The following is a 17565-nucleotide window of genomic DNA, read 5'->3' as shown; positions in this document are numbered from 1 at the left end:
ATGTCTGCTTCCCATCTCCTCTTGTGCGCATAACCTCATCCTTGACCCAAGGTTTGTTCCAATTGACCCAGTGTCATACCCAGAACACTGCGTCATCCAGAGAGATAGACAATACAAAATATACATTTTATGGTGACTGGTGAGGGCTTGTGTTATTTCAGATTCAAATAATTTTAACCACATTTTCTGCATTTAGGCTGCACATATATATACTTGATGCAACTGAAAAACTGCATGCTAAACCTTTGTGTGTTATAAAGTATTAACATTTTACTACTCCCTACTCAATAGACAAATTCTCCGAGAAACATGGTTTAATTATTTGGTCTAATATTGACACTATAGTTCTTATGTGCTGAAGAAAACCACGTGGTGAAGCTCTGGGTTAAAGGTGAGGAGATGAAACCATGCAGGGGTGGTTTGAGACATCCAATAACCTACAGTCCAATATTACATTTGCAATCATTTTCAACCATTACATTTTATCTACATAAAACATGTATAAGAAATGCAAAAGAAATGCCGAGGCATACGATTTGGTTGAATAAATGTTCTCTTGAAGAAAAAAAATAATAATACAAAAAAAAAAAAGATTCCAAACATATTTTAAATTTTCAGTAATAAAATAAACTCCCCAAATGAACTTAAACTGACATTTTTTTTAAAAAGCAGGATTAACAATTCATTCAATTTTTTTCCACTTGACCATAAACTAGCTGTCCCATTATTTTATTTCCCCCCCAAAAAACAAACACTGGAAAAGCTTTTTCCAACAGTAAAAAAATAAATAATAAAGTGCCAAAAACATCAAAGTAAAAATATCCTTCCAAAAAGCCTCTTGGAAGTGCTGAGTTAATAGCTTGATGAGCTAGGGTCACCGTACCCCTAACACCATACCCCTATCCACAATCATCTTCTGGTCACGACACCCATCTTCAGTAAGAAAAAAACCTGACAACTGCAATGCATCAGACACAGAGACCCAACTGGACTACCTCTGTGTAGTACAAGAACATTCGGTCTTTGGAACTCGTCCTGTTTCAAGAGAACAGCTCTTTTCGTCTTCTTCCCCATTCTAGGGTCTTAAACCAACCTGAAAGGGTAAAGGCAGGAAGACAGAGTTATGAGCACTTATTAACAGTACATAGCCTACCTGTAGAATCCTCAGGCTTGTATCGTAGGTACTAATATATATCATAAGATATTTATTCAGTCTACAATCTTCAGTGACTGCAAAATGTAGGCCTTTACTTCTGTAAGGTCCAAATAGACCTACAGTTATAATCAATTGCTATAGATCGATATACTTTAGTGCTATCCCGCCTTCTCCAATTAAAATATTACAATTATGCTTTGATAAAGCAGTTGAGTGACAGTGAGTTGGAATTGAAACCACATGAAAGATCACTTTACCCTATTCCTCTGCCCGTTTCTCTTTATGAGCCCTCTTGCGACTTGCCGCTGTCTGCTGCATTGCCTAAGTACCAAAAAGTAACGTTCCATATATCATTATGAAATCAGTTTCCTTTAGTAGTAATTAAATCATGATCTGATAAAAGGAGATTTAAAGAGATTAAGGTGGACGTCATATCCCATATGAGACTCTGAAATGTTAATGGGGAGTATTGACATTGACAGTTGCCGCGTTCAAAACAACTGGAAAAATATGAGGTAAAATCACGACGTCAGTGATATTCAGGTCGGAGCTCTAGAAAGAGGCCCAAGTTCCCAAGTTGGAATTCCGAGTTGGAATACCGTTAAAACCGATTTTTCCCCAGTCGGAGCTCGTTAATTTAATTTATTTTATTTTTCATAGTTCCTCTGAAGTCAGAGATTTCCAAGTTGTTTTGAACGCGGCAATAGAACCTATGAACATGGCAGCGTTTCCGTCAATAGGAACAAATGGTCTAGAAATGGAAGAGGCTCTTGCTAACCATGTAGCAGCCAGTGTGGTAGCCACACAGGTACCAGGAGAGCAGCATGCTGGATAAGTCTGTAACGGCCGAGTCTAGCCCATCGCCAGCATCCACCAGCCCTGCTCGGGGGGGCCATACACACGGTGGAGGTGGAGGAGGAGGCAGGAGTGACAGGAAGTCCTGGAGGAGAATATACCATTATTACACCAGCATTAAAAATACTCAAATACAAACTGTGAAGATCTCTTATTTATAAAACACACCCACAACATATCACAGACATTAAATAATATTACTCTTGCTGGATGTACAGGCTTGAGGTAGCCAGTCTCACACAGGTTGAAGATAGACATGTAGGTAAGAAACACACACACAGCCTCACCAAAGACCCATTGGGCGGTGGCACTGGAGGAAAAAAAGGAAAGGGGTGATCATTTGGTTCCCGAATCCGGCCATTTGGTTCCTCTTTCTGACTACTTGGCTTCTTCTTATCCCCCTGCTCATTGCCAAGGTTATAGCCTTTTCCCTGAAACAACACAGAGAGAAACATACAAATATCACAATGTGTAGTTTGGGACATGCCATATTTTATTTTATTTATTTAACTAGGCAAGTCAGTTAAGAACAAATTCTTATTTTCAATGATGGCCTAGGAACACTGGGTTAACTGCCTTGTTCAGGGGCAGAACGACATATGTACCTTGTCAGCTCAGGGATTTGAACTTGCAACCTTTCGGTTACTAGTCCAACACTAACCACTAGGCTACGCTGCCGCCCCAAGTGGACAAGTCTGACATATTTCAATGCAAACGTCCTTATCTGTAAACATCAGACGTCAGTAAAGCATAACCATGTGTCAACAATGTATTCCAGACATCCTGAAAGAGGGAATAGTACCCAGACTCACTGGAGGAAACTCAAGTGGCCGAGGTGAGGAAGGCTCCTCTCGTCCCTCTTGTTGAGGTGTCCTCCACTCTCTATCCTTCTTCCAGTCTGAGCTGTTGTTACTAGTGGACCTGAACCCTTCCACAGCCTAGGAGTGAGAAACTTGCCTTACTGGGCTGACCCACGCAGTGCTTCAATATGGAAGTTTTCGGGTAACCCCGACCAAATGTACATAGAAATGTGTGTCATAGATATGTCATTCTCATTGAAAGCAATTCTAAGAAGCCGTAGATTTGTTCTATATCCACTATTTCTATGCTTCCCGTTGTTATGTATTATTTTTTTTTTGCGTATATTACTTTCGTTTTTGTACGCCAGCTTCAAACAGCTGAAAATACTTTATTTTTGGTTATGGAAAATATATTTCACGATGGTTTAGATGGTACAATGATTCACTACACTATACTTGCTTGTTTGTTTTGCCACAAACTGAAACTATGCAAACTACTCGTCTTTTAGCAACCAGGAAATGGCGGAACGATTTCTGCATACTGCATCTTTAAAGTTTAAAACATCTTACCATCAAACTTTACTTGAACCGTCTGGCATAAAGGCCACATAAATGAGGGTTCAAGTGAAGTTTGACCTCTTGTTGCACCTTGGCAGTAGCTCTTCCACAGTGTCGTCCCAGGTCATCTGGCAATAGCAGGGAGCTCAGCTCCAGCTCCTCCTCGTTCCCGTATCCTTCAAACTTCACCCGGCAGCGTTCGCCTCTCATCCACACCAGTACCGCTGGGTAGACCAGTCCATCCTCTGAGTACACAGCACGGCACCGGGAACCCAGCATCCACACCTGGTACACAATGCCATCCATACGGGGAAAATACATTTAATAGACCAGGTAGTAATGAAAGCTAGCTTGAAAAACAGAACCAAAAGAAATCAAGTTTTCAACAGTGCCATCATGAATCTTTTACCAAGAGTGTATTTATTAGTTGCATACTGTCGTAAAACAAAGTGTTCTTCTGATGACATTCATGCCCGTTTTGGTTTTAAGATATTCCTCCCTTCATCAATTCACAATGGTGAATCTCATGACTTGGAAGGGGCCATCCGCTGACCACATCCCAAAAATCTGTCTTCTGTATAGCCTAACTGATTACTTTTGAGTTTGCCTTTGGGTGAACCGGTCCCTTATTTGGCACATCAGATTCTGAGAGTTTCAATTCCATCAGTTTCTGTGGATTGTCTGCAAGCTTCTCATCGCTCTCCTTTTCATCGCTCTGAAAGATAAAATGAAACAAAGGAGATTACTCAGGATTCAATGTTGGAAAATTGTTCTTCGGATTAAGACATTCATGTTATTTGTTTTTGGTTTGAGGACATCTCTCCCATCATCAATTCACAAGGGGTAAATTTCTTGACATGGAAGGGACCATATCCAACAAATCTTATTCTTCCAAATAGCCTAACAGTTTTGATTCAGACAGTTTCGGTGGGTTGTCTCCAAGCTTCTCATCCCTCTCTTTTTCATCATTACAGCTCTAAAGAATGAAACAAAGACAAAGGAAATAATTCAGGATTTGTTATTGGACCATTGTTCTTCTGATGAAAACATGGAGACATTCATGCTAGGCCTATTTGTTTTTTTTAAACTTTGGAATGTATCCATTAATCAATTTAACTTTGTTTTTTACTCATCTAACTACATAATGGTAATAATTTATTATAATGGTAAATCTCCATTGTTATACTAGGTAAATCAAGATGTAGCCTAGGCCTATTCACAATACAGGTGAATGCATACTCAATGAGTGTGTGCATGCATTGAGCTTTCAATCTTGTTTTGGCTGATTTTATGAGGCTACAGATGAAAAATAATCTGTTTACCTTCCATTTGGGACTTTTTTTATTGTACTGATCAACAACATTTGCATAGAAGAAGCAATCACTTATTTTATAAAAGTGTGCACTGTCTCTTTAAGACCCATGATGCCATTCACACACAAAGTCTGAGGCTAGGGCAAAGATGATCTTGACTGGGAGAGACAAAGTGAATGAATAACGTTTTTGGTGACAATCAGCAATATTTTGCATTGTGGTTTGCATATTATCCCAAATAAGGGACCAGGGTAGTGAATTGATGTTGGCTTCAGTTGTAAGCTAGCAAGGAAAGGTAGCCTACAAAGCTGGATGCTACCGGTATCTTCTTGCACTGTAGTGTTTTAGCCTGTAATGGACATTGTTTTGGGAACACTAATTAGTGGTTTCAAAATGTCTATATGCCATGCTTTATTATTCAAATGTGTTAACTTTTGTGCAGCATAAGTGGTTCCTCATGTCAGGCTAGAGCTAGCCATGAGTAAGTGGAGCAGGCACGGTGCTCTCGCGCTATAAGGGAACAGACCTGATCCTCTCTCAATCAGTAGACCAGGTGACACACATTTGACAGAAGTACCGAAAGTAGTAAAAATTTGAGTACCAAACTGTTTATCATGTTCTAGTTTCGGTATACCGTGCAACACCATTGCCTATGGCTCACCCGTTTCTCCTTCCGGGGCTGGTCAGCAGCTTCAGGTAGCATGGCGCTCAGGTCCATCTCTTCCTCGTTTCCATAGTTGTCAAACTTCACCTTGCAGCGCTCTCCCTCCAACCAGACCAGGGTGGCAGGATAAACCCGCCCATCCTGTGACCACACAGCCTTGCAGTGGGACCCTACCTCCCACTGCTCAAAGAATCACAGATAGAAAGCGCATTAAGAAAAAGATTCAAGCTTTATACACCACAAAAATGTCAGTCTTCCATCTATAGACTAACTGATTACCTTTAAGTTTGCCTTTGGGTCAAACGGTCCCTTACATGGCACACAAGATTCTGAGAATTTCTGTGGATTGTCTGCAAGCTTCTCATCACTCTCCTTTTCATCGCTCTGAAAGATAAAGATGAAAGGAGATTATTCAGGATTCAATGTTGGAAAATTGTTCTTCTGATTAAGACATTCATGTTAATTGTTTTTGGTTTGAGGACATCTCTCTCATCATCAGTTCATAAGGGGTCAATTTCATGACATGGAAGGGACCATCCTCTGACCACATGCCACAAATCTTATTCTTCCATATAGCCTAACATTTATGATTCAGTTTCTTTTTCTTCATTACAGCTCTAAAGGATGAAACAAAGACAAAGGAAATGATTCAGGATTTCTTATTCTACTGATGAAAATATGGAGACATTCACACTAGGCCTATTGGTTTTTGGTTTTAACACATGCCCAACAATGGCCCCATCATCAATTCACAAGGGGTATATCTCGTGACTTAGAAGGGGCCATCTGACCACATAGCATTAAGAGAATCAGAGACCAAAGATCATGAGAAAAGCTTCAAGCCTACACACACCAAAAACATTTGTGTTCCATCTATTGACTACCTTTGAGTTTGCCCTTGGGTCAACGGTTTCCAGACTTGGCACACAAGATTCGGACAGTTCTGACTCAAACAGTTTCTGTAGATTGGGGAGAAGCTTCTCCCCACTCTCTTTTTCGATGTTTGAGCTCTGAAGGATGAATGAAACAAATGAGAGTCATTAGGTTGATATTCATGTATTGTTTTGGGTTGCACGCCATTCCAACCACCATCGATTCACAAGGAGGGAAAATCTCATGAGGTGTTTCCTTTCCCTTTGTCCCATCTCCTGAATAAAATGTTTTAGCTAAGTAACAAACTACACCAGAGCCATGTATTGAGATTTTTTTTTAAATACATGGATCTGCAGTCTGCACTACACTAACTCTATCTTAACCACAGATGGGGGAAGTAGCTTATCCACCCACTAGTATACTTGTCAAACTTTACCCGAAATGTTTGAAGGGCTTCGTTATAAGCCTTTACCAGTGCCGAGTTATCAGTAACCACATACCCGTTATTCTACATCAAAACAGAAACCAAATTAATGTTAATTTAATAAGAAAGTACCTAGCTAGCTAGCAGTTGACGGTTGCACGGCTACCTGCCAACTTTATCTGTGGCTAACGTTAGCTAGCCTCATCATCATCTTGGTGAAGGGAGATAGCTTGCTAGCTATGCTATAAAACCCTTACCTCGACTCCTTCACTTCGCAATACAATACTTGCTGGACATTCAGCCATAACTGTGAAGTTCAATGAAACACACGTAGTGACTTATTGTAGGTTGTTTCAAATGTAGAAACAAAAGCATTGATTACATTAAATTCCCGCGAGTGTGTCAAAAGCTGCCGCGCACCATGTGTATGCTACAGTGCATTCTGGCAATTGTAGTTCTTAAATGGTTTTGTATTAATGGTTGCAATGGCACCCCCTGTGGAACCGCAACATACCGTTCACATTATTACGACAGTATAGTAAATTATTCTCCACCCGGAAAATAGGCTACCATATGGTAGAATCAGAATGATCAAGTTCTAAAACATTTACGTAGCAGCAATATAGCCTATAACCCAAATGCTATAACAGATTGCTTTTGGTTATGGCTTTCTTGGCTATTAACTGGAGTAGGCCTACTCAAAGTCATGCGAGTAACCCATCGGGCCACTATACTAGATAGCCTATAGGCTACAGCCAAAATGAGACAACGCATGTTCCCTACCCTCCTCCATCCATATCCTCTAGCCGCCTCCACCCATTCCATTCAAAGCATTCCATTAGACCAAGGTATTTCATTCTGTCCTAGTATGCGCCGCTCACAATTACCATCTTAAACCGGGGAAAGTGTCAAGGCTAACTATATCGTGTCTGTGAGTTGTCCTACTGAATTTACTGGACAGCAGGGGGTCCACCGAGGAGACAGGAGACATGCCAATAGGCTAGTCAACAGCACTTAGCCCTAATATACGAATTACCGTAGGTTCGAAAAACCGCAGTGAGCTCCCCATGACGTCTTTCCATGCTTTCCAATAAGGTGAAGAATGTGAGACGTGTATTGCCTGCTGCAGGCCTACACTCTAAAAATAAAATTAAAATGTTAATCGAGTATCCTTTAGGGGTTCTTCAAATTGAAACGGTGGGAGAACCCCTATAAATTCTTCGAAAAACGATTTAAAATGATTATTCAAGGAACCCCCTTTATTGGATCCTCGAAGAACCTTTTTGGGTACATTTTTTTTAACTACCCTGCTGTCCTTTCAAATTCAAAACCAAATGTTTCAGTTGGGCAGTTAGGTTCCTGCAAGAACCCCCACCAATTAAGATGGTTCCTCGATGGTGTTCTTGGAATAATCTTTTGGGGACAATTTTCAATCCCTGGTATCGATTTGGAAATCTAGCGTTTCACACTAAATTAATATAATCAAATAGACCATTTATTTATTTGTTATTTTACCTTTATTTAACTAAGTCAGTTAAGAACAAATTCTTATTTTCAATGACGGCCTAGGAACAGTGGGTTAACTGCCTTGTTCAGGGGCAGAACGGTGACAATGATCAAACGCAACTTAATAACAGCAGTTCAGGTTTGATAGGCCTATATCGTAAATTGGAAAGCGATTGGAAAGCGATTGAAAGGCGATTGGAAAGGCTAATCTTGAACTGTGAATTGCGCAGTTTTAATTAAATCAAATTGTAGCCCACTAGTCCCAAAAGGCTACAGTAGGCTATCGATACTACCTCTAATCATTATAATAGATAGCCTAAAACAGATTATCTTCTCATGATCAACATGTCATGTATTGACCACTTTGTAACAGTTAATCATTCTCTTGATTCGTTTTTCGGCTGATTATGTTTTTGACGAATAGGCCTAGTGGTTATTGTTACGGCTACTTGATTGATCATTAGTAGTATTTCTGGGCCCGGGACTCGTAGGGCAACACTATAAACAGATGAAAGGGGAAAGTTGATATTTGCTCGAATCCCTATGCAGCCATTCCGACCGGTCTCTTTTTATTAGGGGGTAATTGCATCGTTTTTTGTCTCAATTTACCGTGGTACACTCAAAAAAATGGGGGTTCAACAAGGGTTCTTCTAAGATCCTCAAAGTTCCTCGAAGAACCTTAGGGTTCTTGGCACTAAGGAACAAGTCAATCTTCACACTTGATATAAACTCCAGCTCGAGGAAACTGCTTTTCAATATCAGTCTTCGAGAGTGTAGCTATTCAGCTGACGACTAAGTGGCGCTCCACGCTAAGAAGAATAACGTTTTATTATAGCCTCAATGTACAATAGGCTTTCTGATAGATCACTGTTATTGCACTCTCATTGTGAGTTGAAGTTGAACTATAACATGGGGTAGTCTTTATTTATTAAAAAGTGATACATTTATACAAATTAGTTAACTGTCTAATATCCATATTTATCCATATGGGTTTAATCTGCAGAGTATCTGCATAATCTGCACTAATGTGGTTTTTGTAGTAAAACGTGAGAGCTTGGTTTGGGTCTCATGAAACAATTCAGCAAGGGGCATAAGGGGGAACAATAAGATTTGCAAAGTGTGACAACGTTCGTTCCACAAAATGAGTGCATTTTATGTCTCTTTGATATTTTAGGTAGAAATTGTGCACAAATACTGAATTTCAAAAGCCTATTGTATTAAATGATGTGCCCTTTAATATAGACCACATGGAATATTCAATAAATGTGATTTTTAATATGAATAAAGACTTGCTAAAGTGCCCAAACTCAGCATTTTCCTATGTCCCTCTGTGCACCCTCTGTGACGTCTAGGAAGATTTTAACCCCCTTAACCCCAACTATTTCCATTTTCTTTGGCTTTGACAAAGTCATTTCTGAAGATTATAATTTATTTCATGTCATTAGTGATTCATTTTCTGGGGTTTGTGGTTTAACCTAGCGGGTTGAGCATAACATATCAACCATGTTACCCATAGATAGACAGGCTAGAAATGTTTTAACAATAAACAATAAATCAATAACAATGTAAGTTTCCATTCAATTGTCCCTCCTTGTTGCACACAACAAGATTCCATCCCCCCTGTGACAAGGGGATTTATGGCTGATTTAAGATGAAGTTGTCAACTCTGTTAAATCAGCCCGGTTACTTTATTTGGCACTCAATGGGAACTTACTGTAATTTGTTTACTTAACCTCTTGATATGGTAAAACGTGTCATTTATCAAGCTCAACATGTGCTCTTTATGACAGAATATAACATTTTTGTGAAATAAAAGTTTTTTTTCTCACCAAGTTACATTACTCAAAAGGCACCTAATTAGTGGAACGACCCACGTGTTCCAACTTGCAGTTTCGGTGCGATGCAGCACAGAGCAGCACTTGCAGTTTCTGTGCGATGCAGCACTGAGTCCACTGAGTGGCGACTAATGGTTAACGTTCTGAATGTCAGAAACCACTATTATTTCTTACCATCATCATACTGTATAGAATAGGAACTAGAAATATATCATTACAGTCTATTCAAGATTATAGGATACATAGATGTTTACATTTTGGCATATGCTATAAACCAATGCACATATAGCAACAATATAATAATCCTTCATCATCGATAGGCATGTAGTTTACAGTAAACTTTCATGCAATGTGGATGGATGGAATAAATTATAACTGAGACGAATGGAGTAGCCCTAGTTTACCATTATTCTGTCTGTGAGGTGAGATTTCGTAATAGATTGATTGGATAAGATCCACTAACAGCTTGTAAACACTGATCCTGTGACTGTGATAAAATTAGCCACGGTGGAACTAGGATAGCTTGGTACAGGTGATGAAAGTTCCAGATATTATGAGTTCACTACAGAAATCCGGGCACATTCTAGAAGAGATGACTTGTCTTTCAGAAAAAAATGGCAGTGGAGTAGATATTCCAAGAAAATTTCATTTACATTGGTTTAACTGGATGTGGACGCATCTTGATATAAGCATTTTGCTGCGCCTGCAATAACATCTGCAAAATATGTGATCGCGACAAGTACCATTTTATTTGATGTATTGTGTAATCAAGATTCGTCCACACATTGTAGCATTTGATTTACCACGAGGGAGGTCAGGTGCTATGGTAACAAACATGGACGTTGACAATGTACCCCTCTCTGCAAGCTCCTCTGTCTACAACAATTGTATTTTTGCCCTAAAAAAAAGTTTTGTATAAAAAAATGTAAATGGAACAATTTATATAATGGAACAATGTATATAAAATCAAACACACTTTCATAGAGATGCTCACAGTGACCTTGCATATAGGCCTACTATATTCTGATAGGCTCAGACAACCCCAGTATGAAGAAATACGCAGCAATAGAAAAACTAAGGAAATTCCATGGCACTCGTAAACAAACTGATACTAAGCGAGGGAGGTGGGGGATTCTCTGAAAGAGCCCACGTGGCTCCCGAATTACGTTGGCGTAAACAGCCAATTATTGAAAAGAGTGGGGATTCTAGTACACCAATGGACCAATCAGGGAAGTAGTGACTGAGTAACGCCACGCCTAGCATGAGCGTGGATATAACCCTTGAGTTTTGCACTGTTGTATCAGAAACAACTGAGCCACAGTCAGAGCTAATAGAAGGACTTTGCAATTCAACAGCGAGCGAGTTTACACTGAAACACTGCAAGGGAACCTATACCGTATTGGATTACTGATTTGCCAAGGACGCGCTGTAAACCTCGATTCGGGAATATACTCATTGGAGATTATCCTTGTGGATTATACAATTAACGAACTTCAATATGACTCTGGAAGAACTGGGATGCAATATCACTGAGAAAAAGTAAGTTTTTGCACATTTGTTGCGCAGAATATCCCACAGCTTGCTGTACGCATAGTGTGTGCATTGACAATCGGCTAGATGGTTTGGCAGTGGAACGTGAAATATAGCCTCAGCACTGAACAGTGCTCAGTTCAACAGTTTTAAGTAGCCTATTCGCAATTGTGGTGCATAACTAACAGAATGCATTTTTCTTGAAGGATGGAGACCGTGAGTCAAGCTCTAGAAGAGCTGCTGGTGGCAGCGCAGCAACAAGACTGCCTGACTTTGGGAGTCTACGAGTCTGCAAAACTGATGAATGTGTAAGTGTTATTGTAAATTCTATCATATTATTGCCCATTTCGTAATATGGGTCAATGCAACATAGCTGCAACCATGATGCGCTATTTATTTATATTTGCTATATGGAAAATATAATTAATGTGCTATTCTCTTTCTTTCTGCAGTGATCCTGATAGTGTAGTCTTGTGTGTTCTGGCGACCGATGAGGAAGACGAGGATGACATCGCACTGCAGATTCACTTCACGCTCATCCAAGCCTTCTGCTGCGACAACGACATCAACATACTGAGAGTCTCGGGCATCAGGCGCCTCGCTCAGGTTCTTGGCGAGCCAAGCACCGCTGACAGCAACGGCAACGAGCCCAAAGATCTGCACTGCATCCTTGTCACTGTAAGTACAGCCTGCTATCTTCTTATTTTGATTACATTGAACGCGCAATAGGCCTCGTGCATAATTATTCATCTTGTGCTCATTGTTAATATTGAATACATCAAAATAATCGAAATGTCCTAATGTCATCATGATTTTCTCATTCAAGACATACCTAACGATATCGCCCACGTTTTGTCTACAGAACACCCAGTGCCAATCTCTGAAATGCCAAGCGTTGCAGGACGTGGGCAACTACTGCGAGGAGAGCCGCTGCAAGAACCAGTGGGTGCCTTATCTGGCCCTGCAGGAGCGCTGAACTAACGACCCTCGCTGAGAAGCGTGAAACTAAACAAGTCGTCATTCTTCAAGAATGAGAAAGGCATTCAAGGGGCATTATCGATAGGCCTGTGTCTGCCTACCCCTTGCCGCTACCCAGTGACGGAGCTGGGAATGCGCATGTTCCAATGGACAATGCACATGCATCCATAACGCATCGGACCCCAGTTCTCATCCTCTGCGGAAAGGAAAAGTATCCGCTGGAGTGGGGAGTAAAAACGAACTGTAGAGAAGACTCACTGCTGTTTGCCCAGCCATTTTGGAGCAACCGTGGGCGGCTGCATAGCGTGGGAACTGATTTGCAGTTTCGTTTATGCAGAGGCGGGACAAAGCAACAGAGAATACAGACTTGAAACTGGGTTTAACCCTATGCTTTCCGACGTGGAAGTCGGGGTATTTATGATGAAATGCAATGTGAATGACTTCAATGCTCTACGGTTGGACGTTATGAGCTTTGAAGAAGTGTCTTCAGAGCAACAATGCCTATGGATTGTTATTATGTGAAATATATTGATCAGGTATTCTGGCTACACTCATAGCCTGATGGCTGTCAGTTAAGAGGGTCAAAACTTTGCCACAATGTAACAATGTATTTGACATTGACACATCAAACTAATGTATTGTTATTATTTAAGATGAACTGAGTAATATATGACAGTGAACTAACTGCATTGCTGAATTTAATGTTAAACCTATTTGAATAAATTATTGAACTGAAAGTTTGAATTCTCTGAGTGCTTTATCTTGTGGGAAATGGGGGGGGGGTGCAATACTGTAATACTGTACAGTAGGCCCTAACATAGGACTACTGCACAGTATTGTACATTCTGGACTTCACTACCTTCACTACCTGCTTGATTAGGCAACAAATTATTTTATATTCACCTGTGTCCTGTCTGAAAGTCAGACTTGGAAACAGCAACACTTCTTAAAACAGTTGAAATGCTGTACTTAGATGTTATACCATTTAATCTAGGCCATAAATAAATAATATGTAACCTATATACTGTTTCTACAAGGATGGAGTTTGAATTGACACCCATCCTAATGTATATGAACTATGTTATAACTAATGTTATAACTAACTAATTATATTATCTAATGTCTTGCTATTGCTCACCAAAATGTTTGCTTCACAACACCATTATTACATGCAATCTTACACTTTCATGCACATTGTTGAGATTTACTGTTTATTTCAGGCCAGACAGTAGCTTTCTGATGCTGTGATGCGTCCACAGTAGCCTACAGTTTGATATCCAGAAAGCATTCATCACTCAAATGCCATGCACAGATGGCTGAAAGCATCTGATGTCTAAGTCCCTAATCGGCCTATATGTAAAGAATGGATCCCTTCACCTGAAACATAGTTGAATAGTTTCTTGTGCAATTCATATAAAAAGTTAGCTCAAATTCCAGTTGGGGTTTTTTTGTTGTGTAAAAAGACAAATATGGACTAACCAAATGGGTTGAGACAAGGCAGTACTGTAGTTCCAACCGGATTTGCTCTCACAATAGGCCCTCAAGGAGGAACTAACTGATGAGAGCCAGGATTGTGGCATGGCTCATGGCATATCCTCCTTCCTTATATTGTTGGCTGAAGTTAGCCTCTTTCAAATCCACTTGTGCAAACCAACAGTGTGTATCTGCGTGTGGGTTTACAGGTAGTTGAGGGTGCAGCCACGTCTCCTGGCTTACTGGTAACTACGTCACATCCTGGATGTGACATCCTTAACGTGTTGACCAGTACTGTTGTGACACCCTGCCCCGGAGGGGACTGTGACTCCCTATAGGGCCAGTGACGTGGGACACTTGTTTGACTTGGCAGTTGTCCTGAACCATTCGTGTGCCTCAGAGTACAGCGAGAAATGATCACAGACGGCAGTTCACTTAATGTCTTTGAAGGCACACTTCTCTGACAAACACAGGATCTGCCATAAAGTGGGCCTGGCTAGGACACCGGTAACAGACAGTTGGTTGATGTAGATAAGGCTTAGTGTTTGGGCCATCACAAGTTGGGACATCAGAGACACAGGGATGCCACTGGGTTAAGCACTCACTGGTTTGACTTGTATTGAGCTGTAGCCTAGTAATAATGTTGTAGTAGACAATTAGCACCAAATATTCTCGCCAAACAATTGGACAGAGAGCTGCAATATAGACTAAGAAAAGCTGCAGTATGCAGAGGTGATTCAGGGTCATAAGCAAATGCCTCTGGGGAGGTGGAGGGAGGGGAACAAGCTAAACTGTACATCTGCAGTCCATAACTACATAGTGAAGGCTATACTACGTTTCCTTTCAATATACAAATGCCTATATCCAAACAGTGAGCATAACCTAATGTATAACCACTGTAACTACACTTGCAAGTTTCTATCAAGAGGAGTGAGGCAGGGATGTCCTCTCCAGAGGAAAATAGAAGGGGGCAGGCAGGGAGAGCAAGTGAACCGTGAAAGTAGCCCTAGTAGTAGGTGTGCTGGATCATTGGTCACACACACTATAATTAGGTCACTATGGTAACCACAGGTCAGTGTCCAAGACTAAATAGGCTGTAAGCTGGTATGATAAGGCTTTAGAATAGACAGTCATTCATCCCTGCAGCACGTTGCACGTGTCGGGAGGTGTTACATGTAAGCAATGATACCATGACAAGGAGCCCTGGTTAGCACTGGGCTGGCTTTTGCCATAAACATTTATTCTCTATCAGCAGAGCATGTGATTTAGAGTTTAAAATGGAATCCAGTGTGTGGCTCCAAGGTATGCATCCTACTTGTGTACTGGCTCGTGGCTGTCCTGCAAGACAGACATCCAAACAAGTGACCCTACATTTGAAATTGAATCACCCTTCTAGCTATTAAGATGTATTGGAATAAGAGAGGCAAGCACATGAGGCACTGTATAGCTGATATGCCTACTTCTGTAGACAGGTAAGACAGGGATTTTACACTACAAAGCAACCAAATTAGCTCTGATCTATCCTAAAATAGAGTTTCTTGCATTCCTTAAATAGAAGGCATATTTTTAGTTGCAGAGACACAGGACGATTATAGAAGTGTTCATTCTCAGCATCATGCCCAGATCTGAGCCTATTTCTGCTCCACTTTAATGGAGCGGGATGGCCACATACACGATGGCTATGTACACGTACAACGTGAATCCGTAAAACGTGCGTCACATTGCCATAGAAACTGCAAAGGGTAGCCAGAAAATCATTGCTGGCTCTCTATCGGTGTTTCAAGACGTTTTCTTTTTAAAATAATGATCACAACCTGAACCAATCGCATTTGGCTACTGACGTGTATTCCACTACGTACGGGTATCCTCCGGATTCGTCATTGTCCATGTAAGGGTGGATTTGAGACACTGGATGCTGCATAACAGTCACACAGAGATGATGAGTCATAGCACAATTGAGAATTCCTGCCTCTGCTGCTTATGCATGCATGATGCTGAGAAATGTGTGTGGGCTTTCAAAATAAATGTGTGTGGGCTTTAGAAAAAACGAACTAATCAATAAATCACGACATATCCCTGAAGGAAAACGTTATTACAATACTGAATATTATTAGAAGTCACTCAGGACATGGAAAATTGCCATTATTTGCTCTAATTGAAAACATTTGTTATTGTTGTTTTAATTACACATCATCACCACATCGTCACTTTGAGAGAACGATATTCACCCACGGTTTCCTCCTTGGGTTGTCACGTCTTGCACCTCGTGCCTGGGATTGTCATGTCTAGATGGGATACCGCTTTTGTCAAATTTAGTCAAAAGTGTATTTATTTTAGCATTTTAGCTAGCCCTGACTTTTTCCCTAACCTTAACCTAATTCTCATAACTTGCTACGTTCATTATCATAGCCTGCTGCGTAAAATTTCCTAAACCTGCTACGAAAAGTCAATATTGACTAAAGCTATATCCCTTCTAGACAACACCACCTGGAAGCAGCACCGCTGGAATGTAAAGAATGCGGGTGGAGTGGCGCGAAAAGTGCGCGCGGGTTTCTTTTTCAAACGTGTATTTGCATGGCCCAATATGGCGCTCTTTTCCAGCGCGAAGCATTGTAGGCAGGCAAAAATACACACACACACATTTACGTATGAACACACATTGGAGCTAAATAAAAGGGAATTTAAGATAAGAGCTTGATTTATAAAATGCAATAGAACAATTAAGTGAAGCAGCAGACTATATGATTGGGGATAGTCATGTGTGTGCAAATGCCAAATCATGAAGGATTCCAATTAGGCCTACAAAAGCCATAATCTAATAGAGTAAACTGCAGAAATAATACTGCCTAATAAAATAATAGAAATCAAAGTTTATTTGTCTCGTTCACAGATTTGCAGATATTATCGCAAGTGTAGCCAAATGCTTGTGTTTCTAGCTCCTACAGAGCAGATACACCTAACAATACAAACAATGCACACATAATCCAGATTTAAAACAAATAATAATAAGAAAATAAGAAATATCAGAATGAGCAATGTCAGAGACCAGAATATGAATATATATATATACACATATAATGGTGTGTAAAGACAGTATGGACAGTATATGAATATAACATGGGTGTACAGCAGAAGATATATAGGATGAGCTGTGATTAGAATGCAGTATATACATATAAAGTGGGTTAAACAGTATGTAAACATTATTAAAGGGACCAGTGTTCTATGAGTCTATGTACATAGGGCAGCAGTCTCTAAGGTGCAGGGTAGACTACCAGGTGGTAGCCGGCTAGAACAGTGGCTAAGGTTCAGGGCAGGATACTGGTGTCAAAAGTAGTTCTTCAGGAGGGGTGAAGTCAGGCGCAGGAGACTTAGGTACGTGAAACACGTTTAATGAAGAATGCAAGTCCAAAGAACCGAACCGACAAGGCAGGGTAAAAATAATTCCAAACAAGACAAACACAGTCTAGGAATGTAGCGGGACGCAGCCCAGCAACCCTAATGCCAAAACGCGTAACGTATTCTTAAGGACAAGAAAAAATAATCCCCCAACCTACAACAACAGACACGAAACAACTTCCCTACTGCATTTTGGTCCTC

The 17565-nt window shown here is 40.5% G+C and overlaps 2 protein-coding genes across 3 annotated transcripts; one reads left to right on the top strand and one right to left on the bottom strand.

Annotated features, from left to right (window-relative positions):
• Positions 1-296: 296 nt before the first annotated feature.
• On the bottom strand, positions 297-7098 carry LOC115151648 (survival motor neuron protein 1). Of its 2 annotated transcripts, XM_029695760.1 has the most exons (11): positions 6901-7098; positions 6231-6356; positions 5626-5730; positions 5344-5526; positions 3965-4084; positions 3460-3654; positions 2824-2949; positions 2299-2442; positions 1935-2096; positions 1414-1477; positions 533-1093 (listed from the first exon to the last, which is right to left on the bottom strand). In XM_029695760.1, the coding sequence occupies exons 1-10, from the start codon at positions 6946-6948 to the stop codon at positions 1415-1417; spliced, it is 1272 nt and encodes a 423-aa protein (XP_029551620.1). In that variant the 5' UTR covers positions 6949-7098; the 3' UTR covers positions 533-1093; position 1414. The 2 variants fall into 2 exon arrangements, with proteins under 2 accessions (XP_029551621.1, XP_029551620.1); XM_029695761.1 differs by lacking the exon at positions 2824-2949 and having other exon boundaries at positions 297-1093.
• Positions 7099-11267: 4169 nt separating this feature from the next.
• Positions 11268-13229, top strand: LOC115151646 (growth arrest and DNA damage-inducible protein GADD45 beta). Its single transcript, XM_029695756.1, has 4 exons — positions 11268-11523; positions 11721-11822; positions 11967-12192; positions 12377-13229. Exons 1-4 carry the CDS (start codon positions 11483-11485, stop codon positions 12488-12490), a joined length of 483 nt encoding a protein of 160 aa, XP_029551616.1. The 5' UTR covers positions 11268-11482; the 3' UTR covers positions 12491-13229.
• The last annotated feature ends 4336 nt before the right edge of the window (positions 13230-17565 follow it).

This window comes from Salmo trutta, chromosome 17 (genome assembly GCF_901001165.1).
Source record: "Salmo trutta chromosome 17, fSalTru1.1, whole genome shotgun sequence".
Classification (NCBI taxonomy): domain Eukaryota; kingdom Metazoa; phylum Chordata; class Actinopteri; order Salmoniformes; family Salmonidae; genus Salmo; species Salmo trutta.
This window is presented reverse-complemented; position numbering and strand designations above follow the sequence as displayed.

Excerpts from the sequence above, each read along its gene's own strand:
- LOC115151648 (XM_029695760.1), bottom strand. The coding sequence starts at position 6,948 with ATGGCTGAATGTCCAGCAAGTATTGTATTGCGAAGTGAAGGAGTCGAG. Across the intron at positions 5,527-5,625 it reads ACCCAAAGGCAAACTTAAAG|TGGGAGGTAGGGTCCCACTG; the intron begins GTAATCAGTTAG and ends TTCTTTGAGCAG. Across the intron at positions 2,443-2,823 it reads GGCCACTTGAGTTTCCTCCA|GGAAAAGGCTATAACCTTGG; the intron begins GTGAGTCTGGGT and ends GTGTTGTTTCAG.
- LOC115151646 (XM_029695756.1), top strand. The coding sequence starts at position 11,483 with ATGACTCTGGAAGAACTGGGATGCAATATCACTGAGAAAAA. Across the intron at positions 11,524-11,720 it reads TGCAATATCACTGAGAAAAA|GATGGAGACCGTGAGTCAAG; the intron begins GTAAGTTTTTGC and ends TTTTTCTTGAAG. Across the intron at positions 12,193-12,376 it reads TGCACTGCATCCTTGTCACT|AACACCCAGTGCCAATCTCT; the intron begins GTAAGTACAGCC and ends TTTTGTCTACAG.